Source organism: Muntiacus reevesi, chromosome 3 (genome assembly GCF_963930625.1).
Source record: "Muntiacus reevesi chromosome 3, mMunRee1.1, whole genome shotgun sequence".
Classification (NCBI taxonomy): Eukaryota; Metazoa; Chordata; class Mammalia; order Artiodactyla; family Cervidae; genus Muntiacus; species Muntiacus reevesi.
In genome coordinates, this window is record NC_089251.1 from 98,990,753 (window position 1) to 99,005,173 (window position 14,421).

The 14,421-nt window shown below is 50.6% G+C and overlaps 2 protein-coding genes across 5 annotated transcripts in view; both read right to left on the bottom strand.

Annotated features, from left to right (window-relative positions):
- Window positions 1-5,096, bottom strand: part of NCAPH (non-SMC condensin I complex subunit H) — a 32,571-nt gene extending 27,475 nt beyond the window's left edge. Inside the window, exon 1 of one of the 2 annotated variants that reach the window (XM_065929799.1) lies at window positions 4,273-5,096. In XM_065929799.1, the coding sequence (XP_065785871.1) occupies window positions 4,273-4,291 (19 nt within the window). In that variant the 5' untranslated portion in view covers window positions 4,292-5,096. Of the gene's footprint in view, window positions 1-3,615; window positions 3,966-4,272 lie in introns of those variants that run through there. The other variant, XM_065929800.1, reaches the window with a different exon arrangement.
- Window positions 5,097-8,297: 3,201 nt separating this feature from the next.
- Window positions 8,298-13,010, bottom strand: ITPRIPL1 (ITPRIP like 1). 3 transcript variants are annotated; one of them, XM_065929803.1, is made up of 3 exons: window positions 12,650-12,897; window positions 12,362-12,463; window positions 8,298-11,519 (listed from the first exon to the last, which is right to left on the bottom strand). In XM_065929803.1, exon 3 carries the CDS (start codon window positions 11,503-11,505, stop codon window positions 9,862-9,864), a length of 1,644 nt encoding a protein of 547 aa, XP_065785875.1. In that variant the 5' UTR covers window positions 11,506-11,519; window positions 12,362-12,463; window positions 12,650-12,897; the 3' UTR covers window positions 8,298-9,861. The 3 variants fall into 3 exon arrangements, with proteins under 3 accessions (XP_065785875.1, XP_065785876.1, XP_065785874.1); XM_065929804.1 differs by lacking the exons at window positions 12,362-12,463; window positions 12,650-12,897 and adding an exon at window positions 12,960-13,010; XM_065929802.1 differs by lacking the exon at window positions 12,362-12,463.
- Window positions 13,011-14,421: the final 1,411 nt, after the last annotated feature.

The window sequence follows — 14,421 nt, forward strand, 5'->3', positions numbered from 1 at the left end:
ACAGGGATCAAGACCATCCCCAAGAAAAAGAAATGCAAAAAGGCAAAATGGTTGTCTGAGGAGGCCTTACAAATAGTTGTGAAAAGAAGAGAAGCGAAAAGCAAAGGAGAAAAGGAAAGATATACCCATTTGAATGCAGAGTTCCAAAGACTAGCAAGGAGAGATAAGAAAGCCTTCCGCAGCAGACATGAGTTTGATTCCTGGGTCGGGAAGATCCCCTGGAGAAGGAAATGGCAAGCCACTCCAGTATTCTTATCTGGGAAATCCCATGGACAGAGGAGCCTGGCGGGCTATAGTCCATGGGGCTGTAAGAGCCAGGCACGACTGAGCGACTAAACACCACCACCAGGACAACAGATATTGGTGGCTCAGACCAGAGAGCGGATGGTGGAGGTGGTAGAAAGAGAGAAAGCAAGAAAGAAAAAAAGAAAGAAAGTGTAGCTGCTCAAATGTATCCAACTCTTTGCAACCCTATGGACTGTAGCCTGCCAGGCTCTTCCATCCATGGGATTTTCCAGGTAAGAATACCAGAATGGGTTGCCATTTCCTTCTCCAGGGGATCTTCCGGACCCGGGAATCGAACTCAGGCCTTCTTCACTGAGTCAGATTTTTTACCGTCTGAGCCACCAGGGAATCCCATGGAGGTGGTAGGCAGAGGTCAAACAAGATATAGTCTCAAGGTAGAGCCAAGGTGATTTCCTGATGGATTAAACATGGGGCAAGAGAGGAAACAGATGAATGAACGATAACGACAACACTGCTCTAAAGAACTGATGGAATGGAGTTACCAGGGCCTGAGAGAGGAGGACTACAGAAGAAGCATATCTGTGGGGAAAGGAGGCAAGACGGGCTCAGTCTGGTGCCTTCTGGGCTTCAGAGGCTTACTAGTCATTCAACTTGGGTAGAGAGTCAGATATTTAAATCTAGAGTTTAGGGAAAAGTTTTGGGCTGGATATATTAATATATACGTGGATGTTGTAAGCACAGAGGATATTCAAAGTTGTGGGGAATGAGAAGACCAAAATCATGAGGACAGTTAGAAAAAGAAAAAGGCTAAGTCCTAGAATACTTCAAAGTTTAAAGAGAAGGAAACCACAAGGAATCCGTGAAGAGATGGGTAATGCATAACAAGCAAAGGAGAGGGTGGTGTTCTACAAGCCATGTGAAGAAAACATTTCAGGGGAGGAAGGAGTAACAACTACATCAGTGCACCTAGCAGGTCAGACTAAGTGAGGGAGGAGAACTGACCACTAGATTTAGTAAGCCAGAAGTTACTGACAAGAGCAGCTTTCCCAGAGTGCCAGGGAACACAGAGAAAATCGTTGTCTAGAAGAAGGACACTGCATGAACCAGGGAGTACAGCATGACTGCTGGACATCTTCAGGGTCCGCTTGAGATGACAGGGTGCGAGGGGGCTCGGGCAGAGTAGGGATTAATCAGAGTTGTGATTTTGTCATAAGCAAGTGTAAAGAGGCAAGAAAAGGGTAAGGGGTTATGGGCGTTAAGAAAGGAAGTGATTACATTGACTGACCACAGAATGTAAGCTGTGTAGGAGGGGAACAAAGGCATGAGAGAGGTGAGAGATGGGGAAAGTAGAACACAGGTGTGCTGGGTCAAAGGACTGTTGGAGTTGGGGAACAAGGAGTAAGCTGGGACGACAGGACTGTTTGAGAGGCAGGGTGCACTGAGATGAGAGTGGCACAGCTCTTCACAAGGACAAGGTCTAGGGTACAACAACAGTGGTGAACGGCCACGGCCGATGAGAGCAGACCAAGAAACAAGCTCACTGGAAAGGAGAGGTGAAGGAACTGGGGGGCAGTTTTCAGATTTAAGAATCAGAAGACTTGGCTTCAAATTCCAGCTGCATCACTTACTAGCTGGAGAAATTTTAAGTGAATGCTCTAAAGGTTTGCTTCCTCACCCTCCAAATGAGAATAAGAATGTATACCTCGGCTGGTTCAGAACTGGTGACGTGAAAAAAAACCCCACAATATAACACGTGTTAGATAAGAACACATTAGTTTCGTAAAAACACACTAGTGATACAGGACAAACACTGAAGGCCGCCGTGGGCTTCCCCGGGGGCTCAGTGGTAAAGGACCCGCCCGCTGGTGTAGGGCACAGGCGCGAGCCCTGGCTCGGGAGGATCCCAGCGCCGCGTGGCAGTGAAGCCCTGGTGCCGCACTCCTGAGCTCTCGCTCTAGGGCCCGGGGGCCACAACGACTGAGCCTGCATGCCACAGCAAAGAGTAGCTCCTGCTCGCTGCAGAGAGCCTGTGCAGCAACAAAGACCCAGCACAGCCAAAAATGAAATAAATATATAAATTTAAAAGGCTGCCCAAGTAAGAGGAAGGAAAGGAATGATGTTGGGGATAAAAGGGAATTAAAAATAAATACAGCTTTATAAGTTTCCCTGATAGCGTCTCACAAGCTGAAGAGTATGATTAACAGAACCTTCAGCTGAGGTCAAAACAAAAGAAAAAGAAAGTAAAAATAGGAAGGACGCAATAGACATTTTTAGAGGCTAAATCAAGAAGACTTGTGACTACTTGAATGTGGGCACTGCAACCAATATAAGGAAGGAAGTTGGACCTCAGAAGAAAAACAGATATAGAAAGCACTAAAGGAGGAATCTAAGAGGGAAACTCAAAATGGAAATTAGAGCCACACCTTATTTCTCAGAATTGTCTTTCCTCAAATTTCTCTCCTTCCCTTTAACATTATACATCCATTCATTCAACAGATGGGTACTGAGCTCAAAAACACTTTGTATATCCACTTCCTCACCTCCTACTCATTTTTCAACCCCTCTGGTGTGGCTCCCATGCCCACCACTTTATGAAAACTGTCTCATCATCATCACCCACAACTTCCATGTTGCCAAACCCAACAGTCACTTTTCAGGCCTCATCCCTCTTGAGAGTCAATGGCACCTGAAAGAGCTGACAACACTCTGCCTCTGAGATTTCAGAGGCTTCTTGGCTTCTATAACACCACTCTTCTGAGTTTTTCCAGCTATTTCTTTTCTAACCAGCTTCTAAGTATTGGTCCCAAGTGTTTTCTCCACAGGGTTCCTGGTCTTCTCACCTGTTTCCATGGTTTTGCCAGCTACACAATGAAAGTGAAAGTGTTAGTCGCTCAGTCCTGTAGCTTAGACTCTCTGGGACCTCACAGACTGCAGCCTGCCAGGCTCCTCTTGTCCATGGGGTTCTCTAGGCAAGAATACTGGGGTGGGTAGCCATTCCTTTCTCCAGGGGATCTTCCTGACCTAGGGATCGAACCTGGGTCTCCTACATTGCAGGCAGATTCTTTACCATCTGAGCCACCAATGGGTTGGGAGCTATACAGTAATGATGGCCAAATTTACCTCTCAGTCCACAGGCCACTTCCCTGAGCAGCCCGTATCACTGCCCCCAGTGTTAAACTCTTATCCAGGTGATTATTGACTCTTTCACCTGACCCACTTAGGTAAGTCACTTACCACGTCCAAAAAAAGTAACTCTCAATTTCCAAACCTCCGCACAAGACCCACAAAGCCCCTGCCTACCGGGCGGACATCAATCGATGTTCAGTTACAATGTCCCGATCCGTGCCCGCGTCAGGCTTTCTCGCTTACTCTTTTTTGTGTGCTTGCTCCTTCTGCCTGGAACTCACTTCCCAGAATCTGCTTAAAGATCTCTGAGTCCCTCTCTCGACTCTGCTCTTCTCAAACTGAGCACTCTGCCTCATCTGTAACTATTTAGTTTCCTCTCTTCCGAACTAAAACACATGCTCTAAGAGGATGGGATCTTATCTATTTTGTTCTTTATTGTAATCGATCTCTACATCTGAGAGAGGGTCTGGCCCAATGGGAACACTGGGTACTTGTTGAAAGGATGTAAAAATAAATGCACGCCTAATAACCATATAGTGGTAACCTCCAAACTTCTATGACCCTGAACAAACGTGCACTCCGGGAAAACCTCATTTTTAACGAAGAGACACCACCCAAGGTGTAAGAGCCCGAGGAAAAGGCGTCTGGTATTCCGCTCGCAGCCGGAAGAGCAGCCCGGGCTGACGCCGCGTCCTGATTGGCCGGACGTGCTGCTCACCTCCCGCCGGCCCTCCTCTCCCACAGTCGGCCGGCCTCTGGCTCAGCCCCGGGAAAACAAAACCAACGACAAGGCCGAGAATAACCGCACTCCCCGCTCAGGCCCGCCCGCCGGCCCTACAGCCCGGCGCACCGCTTGGCACCGCGCCCTTCCCGCCTCGCCTCCCCGCCACACAGCCTCACCAGGGCAGGGAGGTCTCATCTTGTCCTCCGCGTCGCCAGAGCTGGTTTTAAATTGCCCGCCGATACGCCAGGTCGCCGTAACGGCCGTGCTGACGCCAACGTGGGCGGGGCCAGAGGCGCGCCTGCGCAGATCGCTTTGGTCCTCCTCGCTGGGAGTGTCCACCCAGCCGCGTGGAAGAGAGAAGTCAGGATTGAGGGCTCCCGGCTCGAGTCGTGAGGGTGGACTGTAGTGGACCCGTGGAACACGCCCCACCCTCGAAATAGTATGGAAACTCCATCCTTTCAAGCGCTAGACGCGAAACTGGGCCCTAAGGACCGAGCGTGAAGCTGAGCGGGCGGCAGCTCTGCTTTCCCGAAATTCACTAACGGAGGAGGCAGGTGACCAAGGAAACAAAGATTGATTTTCCCATCGCGACCTGCGCTGTGAGGGCAGCAGAACACTAACTAAGGAGGGGGAAAGTGATGGACTGGATGTGGGATGGAGGTGAGAGGGAGCGGACACCGGAATTAAGAGCGTTAACAGGCCGGGGAAGAACTGATGCAAAATGTTGTGTGTACTTTAATGAAGACTTTCGCTAATATATATTCTTGCGAAAAGATTCCTAGATGTCTTATCCCTTGTCAAAAAAGTAAGGTTAAGATTGGAAGTGAGACGGGTGTTTTTGTGCTGCCTGTCTGTTCATTCCACTCATTGCATCCAAAAAATTGTATTATAGGAGAAAAGGCTATTCCCCCAAATATTCCTAGAGCACCCTATAATTTCTTAACACATGACGTTTTATAGAGTGCTTCTTCACAAGGGTGCTATTGGCATTCAGGGTGAAACAGTTCTTAGCATGTGACACTCTTGCCCTCTTTGTAGGACTGTTCAGTGTCCCTGACACCATCTGCTCACTGAATGCCCTTCAGTCATTTTGATAACTAAAAAAAGTATTACCCGTTGAAAAGGACTTTTTAGGCCTATTTACTTTTTGCACAAACTTGTGCTCCCAGTGACCACCTTCAAATCTTTCGTATAAGGCAGTGTTCAATAGAAGAAAGAAAACAAGTTTACCCAGGAACCCAAATCAGCACCCAGGAGCCATCCTGGACACCTCCTCTCCCTCACTCGATCCGCTTAATCCATTGCTGGACTCTAGTTGCTAAAAGTCTCTTCAATCCTACATCTCTTTTCATACACGTTTCCTTCCTGCTGGTCCGCAGCAGCTGCAAACCACCTCTGACCCCCTTCTCCTGGGGCCCAGGGTGGTGTTTCCTAAGTTCAGGATCCTTTTCATCTTCATCTTCACCCAGTTAGCTCCCATCAGGTTTCAGCTCACGTCACTTCCTCAGGGAGGCCTTCCCTGATACACTCACGTGTCCTTACTGGAGTCATCATTAGAACTTGTCACCCTTGGGGTTTTTTGTTTTTGTGTTTTTCTTTGGCTGCACTGTGTCATGTGCCACGCAGCACGCGGGATCTTAGTTCCCTGACCAGGGATGGAACCCCATGCCCCCTGCAGGGAAGGCATGGATTCTTATACACTGAACTTCCAGGGAAGTCCCTACCTTTTGTAATTTTACATCTGCTGGGGTGACTATTTTGTATCTGTCTCCTCTATACGCTGTCATCTCCATGAGGTCAAAGCGTGTCTTTGCTCACCATTGTTTTCCCAGGGCTTGGTGCTAGCCCTGGACATAGCAAGTGCTTAAATACATATTGAATGAGCAAAGTTGGAAGACAAATTTAAATCCTGGGTTGGGCATCTTAACCTCTGGGCCACATGTTCTTCCCCCTTTATAAAGCAGTGATGCTAATACCCCCCTTTCACTAGGCTTTATGAGGAATTAGACAATAGATCCTGTGAGCACGGGGACTCAGCATATGCTCAGGTTCCAGCTATTGTTCTCTATGTGCATTTGTGAAAGGAAGTGGGAATGGGTTGTGATCCTCTGGATTCTGTGCGTGCACCATCTGAGAGCCGGGAGTTTGGGAGGCTGGCAGGTGGCACTGAACCCAAAGCCTCTGAAGAACTGGCTTGGAACGCCTGACAGAAGAAGGCTCCTAGCAGACCCATGAAGCTGTTCACTGGTAATAATGGAGCCTCCTGAGCAGACTGCTTGGGGCTCTGCATGCAGGGAGGCAGTGCCAACTCCACCCCCTGCATCTCTGAGCCAGGCCCGCCTGCTGCAGACAGGTCTTGCACCTCCCGTTGTGAATGGCGTCTTTGTTTGGGGGCATTAGGACTACAGCGGGTGCCAAGAGATGGATTCATCAGTGGTGTGCAAAACTCAGCTCTGCTGTTCACAAGAGTGAAAGTACTGGGCCCTTCCCCCACCCCTCATCGGCCAGAGACGTGCTGGAGCCATTTCCCCTTTCCTATTTTTCACTCCTCACCCAGATTCTGCTTCCTCAAACTGAATGCCAAACAGCCTTAGTTTAGGTGAGGAATAATAGCGCTGTCAGCTGGCTACCTGTACAAGCAACCTTTTAGCTTAAATTTGCCCAGATCTTCCAGCCTGCAGCTGGCTCATATCATCATGTACATAATGTAGTTCCTGATGTAAACCACCACATCATTGGGGTTCAACACGTAGCTGAAATGGCTCTGAGCAAATGCCTTTTTCTATGTGGTATGAAATTTCTGACCTAAAGACTGAATGAAGAACCAACAATTTCTAATCTTCCAGAATTCCCAAACAATAATATACTACCTTTTATCTTAATGTAGTGCTTTTTGCTTTTCAAAACTCTGTAAACCCTACGTCTTGATTTATTCCCAAGACTATGCTGGAAGGTGGTAGGATGGGTACTTTCTTCTAGTCTCTGCCACTTATGAGCTATGTTACTGGGAAAAGTTGTATCCTTTTTTCAAAAAAAATGTATTTGGCTGTGGCACTTGGGTTCTTCCTTGGGGCATGCATGATCTTTAGTTGTGGCATGTGGAGTCTTTATTTATTTTTTAAAATATTTATTATTTATGCAGATCTTTAGTTGCAGCATGTGAACTCTTAGGCACAGCATGTGGGATCTAGTTCCCTGAAAAGGGATCGAACCTAGGCCCCCCTGCATTGAGAGCATGGGGTCTTAACCACTGGACCACCAGGAAAGTGAAAGTGAAGTCACTCAGTCGTGTCCGACTCTTTTCGACCCCATGGACTGTAGCCTACCAGGCTTCTCCGTCCATGGGGTTTTCCAGACAAGAATACTGGAGTGGGTTGCCATTTCCTTCTTCAGATCTTCCCAACCCAGGGATTGAACCTGGGTCTTCCACATTGTAGGCAGATACTTTACTGTCTGAGCTACCAGGAAAGTCCCTGTATATTCCTTCTGAGTCTCAGCTTCCTCCTAGGTAAGGTGAGGGGTTAAAGCACCCACTTCATGGGGTTATAGTATGAGGATTAAATGAATTACCAGATGTGTCTGGACCATTGGCAATGCTCAATGAACACTAAGTATTCCCATTACTATAATTGCTGTTGTATCCTGGGTACTAGCCAGATATTGTTTGAGAATAAAACTTAGCTTCCTAAATATCTGGAAGTTTCCCCTTTTATTGTAGAAATATTCCCAGAGCCCAACATCTCTGTTCTTCTCATTACTACTTGTTTTTTCTATACTTTCTTATATTCTCTGCCCCACCCAAGCTTTGCTGACTATTCCCTTTGTAGTCTTCTGCCCACTCATAACTTTACATTTTCTTCCTTGTCTCCTCCTAGACTAGAAACCACCCAGTCCTAGATCCACCTTCTTTCTACCTGACAGACATATGCCTTACGGAGTTTATATATATTGCTTGTAGACATTAAGACCTTTCAACGTGGCTGAATATTTTGGTGTGGGCATCCTGAAAATGTATAACTTAGGTGTTACTTAAGATTCTGAATTATTCCTTCCTGGCTACTGGCCGCATTAATGGGAAACCACAGGGCAGACTGGCTCAACATACACTGAGAAACACCAGGAGATACTGGATGAAGCTTTCAGGATAACATAACTTCTTAGAGACAGGCTGATCTGCTGTGTGTTACTGCACAGATTCCAATTGTTACAGAAAATAGTCTCCTTTATTGATTTGGAAGTAAAACATCAGCAAATTATTTTCTAAACAAAAGCATATGGATGTTTTTAAAACACCAGAATCCCACCAGCAGAGAACCAACATCATTGCATCTGAACTTGAAAGCAGTACCTGGCCGATACCAGCAGACAACATGATAGCAGCTATTGTGCAGCAGTGGGGCCCTAAATATTGGCTGGCATCAGCATCTGGGGCCCTTGTCATTTATTTTTGTGGAAGGAAGGGTGTGGATTCTATAACCAAAGCCTCTGCGGCCAGCATCTAACTCCCCCAGAGCTCCCCCCACCCAAGGTCAAGGTAAATGTGGGCCCGGTTCTCCTCCTGGCAGTGCTGGAGTGCTGGCTAGGAATAGCACTGGTATTTCCAAAACAACCACACCCACAGCTAGTGTCTCACATTTCTTAATGCTCCGCCCTAGGATACCCAGGGTTTTGAAAGAAGGGGAAATATACCAATCACATCTCTGGAATCATGGCTTTATTAGAGCTGATCAGCTTCACAGCCCCTTCCTGTCCAGCCCTGGCAATGGGCCTGGATTGCAATGACCCCGCTTTGCAAACCCACAAACGTAGTTCAAATAAAACCTTGTCATCTTTGAAGAAAGAAAACAAAGGCATTACCAGACTGAAAAGAAGCACAGCTACATGTGGTAGCTAAACCTTCTTGCCATTTAACAAATAAGTGACTCCCCTCAGAAACAGTAATTGTTCATTTCCAAGCCTCCCAAGAGACTGTCCTCCTTAAGGGTTTTTTGATGTTTCCAGGCCCGAAGGTGGCCATCAGATGTTGACAATGTCATTAACTTTAGAATACACATCTCAATTAAGGGACAGGCCATTGTTGACTTAATATTTGTTTGTGAATCAATGCTAATAAGTTATTTGGGTAGCATTGGAGTTTTTTTCAGATGCATAAAACAGCTATATTATATTTCACATAACATGAAGAAGGGCTAAATGAAGAAAAGGGCAAATAAACATCCTCAAATAATGAAGGTCTGGAAACTGATCCTACAATAACGAGAAGCTGCCATAACAGTATTTGGGATAAAATGGGGTGCTACCAGCTTGGCTGTGAATTGGGCTGAATTCAAGAAGGAAGCCAGTTTATAAGGGATGTGTGTGGAGTCATTCACACACACACAAAAAGAATAAGCTGGAATGGAGGTATTCTCTGGTTGTTTCACTTCCAGTGTTGCTACATACCACAACTGCACGGTCCCCCCCAGATCTCAACTCTTTAGCAGCAAGACAATCCCATAACATCCATTTCCCTGGGCCCTCTTTGGGTCATGATGAAAGTTAAGTCAGGAGAAGAAAACTTCAAAGACCCACCCTAGATTAGCCCCTGCAGGCTGGACCCCCTCCTCATAACTGCTTCATGTATACCTAAGTGTCTTAATCTATCATAACCCCCTACTGGGAAGGTGAAGGTCACACATACCGCTGATGTGTCTGAGAAATAAAACTCTTTGCCGCCTGAGGAATCAGAAATACCATCTCCCCCTTTTTAATGGCCTGTATACGAGTCAGTGTGCCCCGGCCAGCGAGGAACAGGGCAGAGCTTTCACCTGGGTCAGAAGGTTGTGGAACTCTTCCACTGCCTGTGAATGTGCCATGGGGTTTAGCACCAGGTGTTGGAAGAGATTGACGGGCTCAGCATTCCGAAATGTCTTGGGAATCGGGATGGTCAGGGGCAGGAAGGTGTTACCGATGAGGAAATGATGGAGAGACCTCTGCTGGAGGCCTCGGCCCAGGAACCAAAGGATGTCCTGGAGTCGCTGGGAGAGCATGCTGTGTTGCCAGTCTGTGAGCGGGAGCCGCAGTAACAGGTGCATGAGGGCTGTCTTGAAGTGGTAAGAGGTGAGGATGGGGCGGGACGCCCCCTGGGGTAAACTCTGAAGGTCCCGGAGACTCAAAATGATCTGGAGGCACTTGAGGTGACAGGTGTTCTCGGGAGCAAAACGCCCAACCAGCTTTAGGAACAGGTGCTCACAGGCCGCAAAGGACTCGGGCCAGTCCACGCTGGTGAGCTGTTCCTGGCCGGGGGACTGACTCACCAGGTAGACCAAGGTGTCTTCCCGTTGCACCCCCAGGACCAGGCGGATGGAGAGGAAGCGGCCTGAGCGGTAGTCCAGCCTGAGCTTGCAGCAGGTGGTGGACGGCGGCAAGCTCAGCTTGAAGTCATACTTGTGGGCCACGAGGGCCCAGGCATTGCCCACCATGTTCCGGAACCACTGGACAGTCTTATACACGTCCAGGTGGGAGCCGGTGCAGAGCGCCGCCTTGACGGAGCTGTTGGACTTGCCCACGAGGGCTGAGTGGTCCCTGTGGTGATGCACGAGGCACAGCACATCCCCCAGCAGCTTCTCACGCTTGCACACGCATTCTGACTCCACCAGCACGCAGCCACAGCGGCGGCCGAGGGCCGGGTCCCTCATCTCCAGCACAAACATCGTGCCCTGTGGGGGAACGATGGGCACCAGGATGTCAAACTTCTGGGTCTCATGGAGGGTTCCCCATTTTTCGAAAGCCGCCCCGATGCCCAGGCAGTCCTCCAGCTGTGGGTGAGCCTCCCGGCGGCTGAGCACTCGACAGGCCTCGATGAGGTCATCCACGAAGCTCTCCACGAACTCGCAGGTGCAGGGCAGGTCCCTGGTGACATTCTGGACATGGTGTTTGTGGAAGGACTCCAGGGCCTCTCTGGAGGGGAAGTCAGTGAGCCAGTTGTAGGAGGTGACGGGCACCACCCGGACCTCCTCCTCCTCTTCGTCGCTGCTGGAATCAAACGCTGGCTCGTGCTGCATGTTCTGTCGCAGGAGCTCAAAAATGAGAAAAATGCAAAAGAGGCCAGCATTCCACATATTTCCTAGCATCCAGCCCAGGGGGCCCTCCTGGCCATCCACTTGGAATGGCCACCCCCTGTCCTTCTTCCCCAGCACTAGCTGGTCACCGGAGGTGTCCCCTCTCCAGAAGTTCTCTGCCTTCTGCTTTTCCTCCGCTGCTCGCTTCCTCTCTTCAAACTCCAGCTCCAACTGGCGCATCTCCTCACTCATCCGCTTTTCCAGCTGCCGGCTTCTGGCTAGCGTGTCCAAGTCCATCCGGTCACTGACCAGCAAGGGGTGGTGGACGACGTACATCACTGCCAAGAACAGAAGGCTTATCACAGCCATGGAGGCCCCTGCATCTGGAGAAGTAGGAGGGTGGGAGTCAGTGGTGCTCTTCAGGACGCCTCTGCTCTCCGGCGCACACTCCCCGGAGTCCCGGAACCCCAAGTCCTGGAGGTCAGCTCCTCAGGAGGAACAGAAAGCTCACAGAGCTGGGGCTAGACAGGGCAGGGGCGGTGTGCCCGGGAGTCTGGGGGCGGGGAAGGGGGGCAACCGGGTGTGCCACCCAGTCTCTCAACTGCTTTCCTTCCACATGGTGTATGGTGGTGTTTAAGGTTTCCAGAATGTGGACCACAGAACTGTCTGCGTTCCTGAGTAGGAGGGGAACGGGGACCCTTGGGCCAGGGTGGCCTCACCCGACTCATGAGTCCACCGTGGGCACCAGGTGTGCCCCGCTGACCCCAGAGGCTCCCTTCCACAGGTCTGCCTGGGCAACACCTTTCCTCCTCTTGCCCCGGCTCAGCCGCAGGCCCGGCTGGAGCACCCCACTTCCTCTGTGACTTCACAATCCTGATTCGGCACACCTTGTGTCATCAGACCACCCAGCCCCTCCTCTTCCCCAGTGCCGGGCAGATCAACCCCCAGTGGGAGCCAAGGGGACCCAGTGCCACCAGTCACCTCTCCACCCCGGCCCTGTGCTCTCTGAGGTCCTTAGGGGGCTGCGGGAGGCCCCACTGCTGAGCCCGGCCCAAAGGCAGGCGCAGCCCCACCTCTCCGTCCAGGAAACTTCATGAAGAACCAGAAGCCCCTGGCCTCCCAGAGCGCACAGTGGTGGCTTCCTCTGCCGCTTCGACCACCGCAGGGGCCTAAAGCTTCCTGGGTCTTGAATCCAGCCCACCTGTTCACAAGCTCTAGGCCTTACCGAGATCATGAAGGACTACACCGTGTGGGCCCTGAGCCAGGCGGGGGCTCTCCTCCCTTTGGAACTTGTTCTTGCTTACTCTCACCGCCCTCTCCAGGAGCCCTGTTAACATTTACAAGGTACCTGGGGTCTGGATCAAAGTCGCACACCACCACCCACACTCCTCCCCGCCCCGGCCGCCATTCATAACTTCCCCAAATTCCACGCCCAGAGATCTGAACGCTCCTCCGTCTGTTTTTTCCAAGCCAGCTCACGGTTTCTCCCGGGACCCGGGGCCAGGTTACTCACAGTCGGCGTTAGCACGGATATGGTCTTAAAGAGCCCGCGCGGCCTGACGGTCCCCGCCCTCTTCCCCGCGCGGCGCAGGCTCCGGGTTCCTGGCCGAGTCCGCCCGCGGGAGTGGTCCCGCTGCCCTCTCCCGGGGAGCGCATCGTGTTCGCCCGACTGTCCGGTCGCCCGCGAGCCGCAGGCCTCGAGACCCCACCGTGCCCCGGGCGGCTCCGAGGGCGCCAGCCGGACTAGGCGCTCCCGCCGTCCAGGCTCCGCCCCGCCCCGCCCCGCCCCGCCCCGCCAGTGCCTGGCCGCCCAGCGACCTCACCGCGGGAGTGGGGCCCGGTGACCCTCCTCGCCGTCGAAACCCGAGCTTTGTGTCCGCCGCCTCCGCTCCTCAGGCCCTGCGGAGGAGCTGTGGCCCCAGACTCGCAGCTGACGGGCACTCACGTCTTGGCCGGTCAGCCTCCCTAAGGTGGCGCTAGGGGGCACTGCAGGGCCGGCTGTCAACTCCACTCAGCCGGGTTCAATGAAGAATATACTTAATGGGAGTTTAGAATATATTTACAGCAAGGATGATGGTGGCATAACCAAGAAAGGTTGGCGGGGGGCGGGGCGGGGCGGGTCTGGCATTTCCACTTGCGGCTGACGGTGCGCAAAATGGTAGCTACCAACCTGGGTCCTTGGACTCTAATCAATAGAAATTGATGAGGCCAGAAGAGGCCAGATGAGAAATTTAGGCAAAGCTGTATTGGGACTTATGCTACAGCAGGAGAGAGAAAAGGAACAGGTCCCCTTACTCCTTCCCTGGGGTGGGGGGTAGCGGCGGGGGCAGCGGCAAGCTGGTTCTTTAAGTGGATGAGGGTAGGGGCAGGTCCAGGGCTCTGGGGAGAGTGGTGGCCCGGGGGTCTGCCCATCCCCTTGGTGGCACCGTGTGCAGGAATCATGCCCAGGACACTGCACGTGCTGGGGAACCTCAGAAGTGGCAGTTGGGTTGTTGGTCTTTTTGTGTCTTGCTGTTTGTGATTTGTCCCAACTGCAGCAGGCATGTAGTTATTTTTTAGTCACTTATAGTTTCTTTGTATTCTGTTGCCAGAGGAGACGTTTATCCAGATACAAGCACTGCAGCAAAGGGTCCCAGCTTCTAGCCTGAGTCAGTATAGCACCTGAGGTTTGTGGTCGGCATCCTTAATATGCCTCACTCCCAGCCAACACCCACACTCAGGTGTCTTTCCCCAACTCCTTTCTCTAATCAAAGTAGCTCTCATGAAAGGCCCAGACCTCACCCAAAGACTTGGCTGGGAATAAGAATCCTAAATCTGCCAGGTAGTTCAGCTGGTAAGATGAGTGGGTGAAAGAGAACTTTATAAAGTGTCAAGACCAGATGAGCTTATGATTTGCTAAGAAATGCCAATGGAATGGGCTTTTTAGAAAGGATCTTTAGGGGTTTTCTGGGTGGTCCAGTGGTTGAGACTCTGTGCATCCATTGCAGGGGATAAAGATTTGACCCCTGGTTGGGGTTAGATCCTGTATGCTTCACAGTGTGGCCAAAAAATTTAAAAATGAAGAAAAAGACCTTTAGAGACTCAGAAGGAATCTTAGCCTTCCTGTCTTGTGTTGACTGTCCAAGGAGAAAAGGAAGATTTCATAATCTCTCCACAATTACCAATTGAAATCCTTCTGCTGAAAGATAAATTTCACACCTCCTAGCCAGTGGTTAGGGATGCAGAATGTCGCTATGCAGAAGGGATGTCAAACAACTTGGACGGTACTTCCAAAAATACTGACTT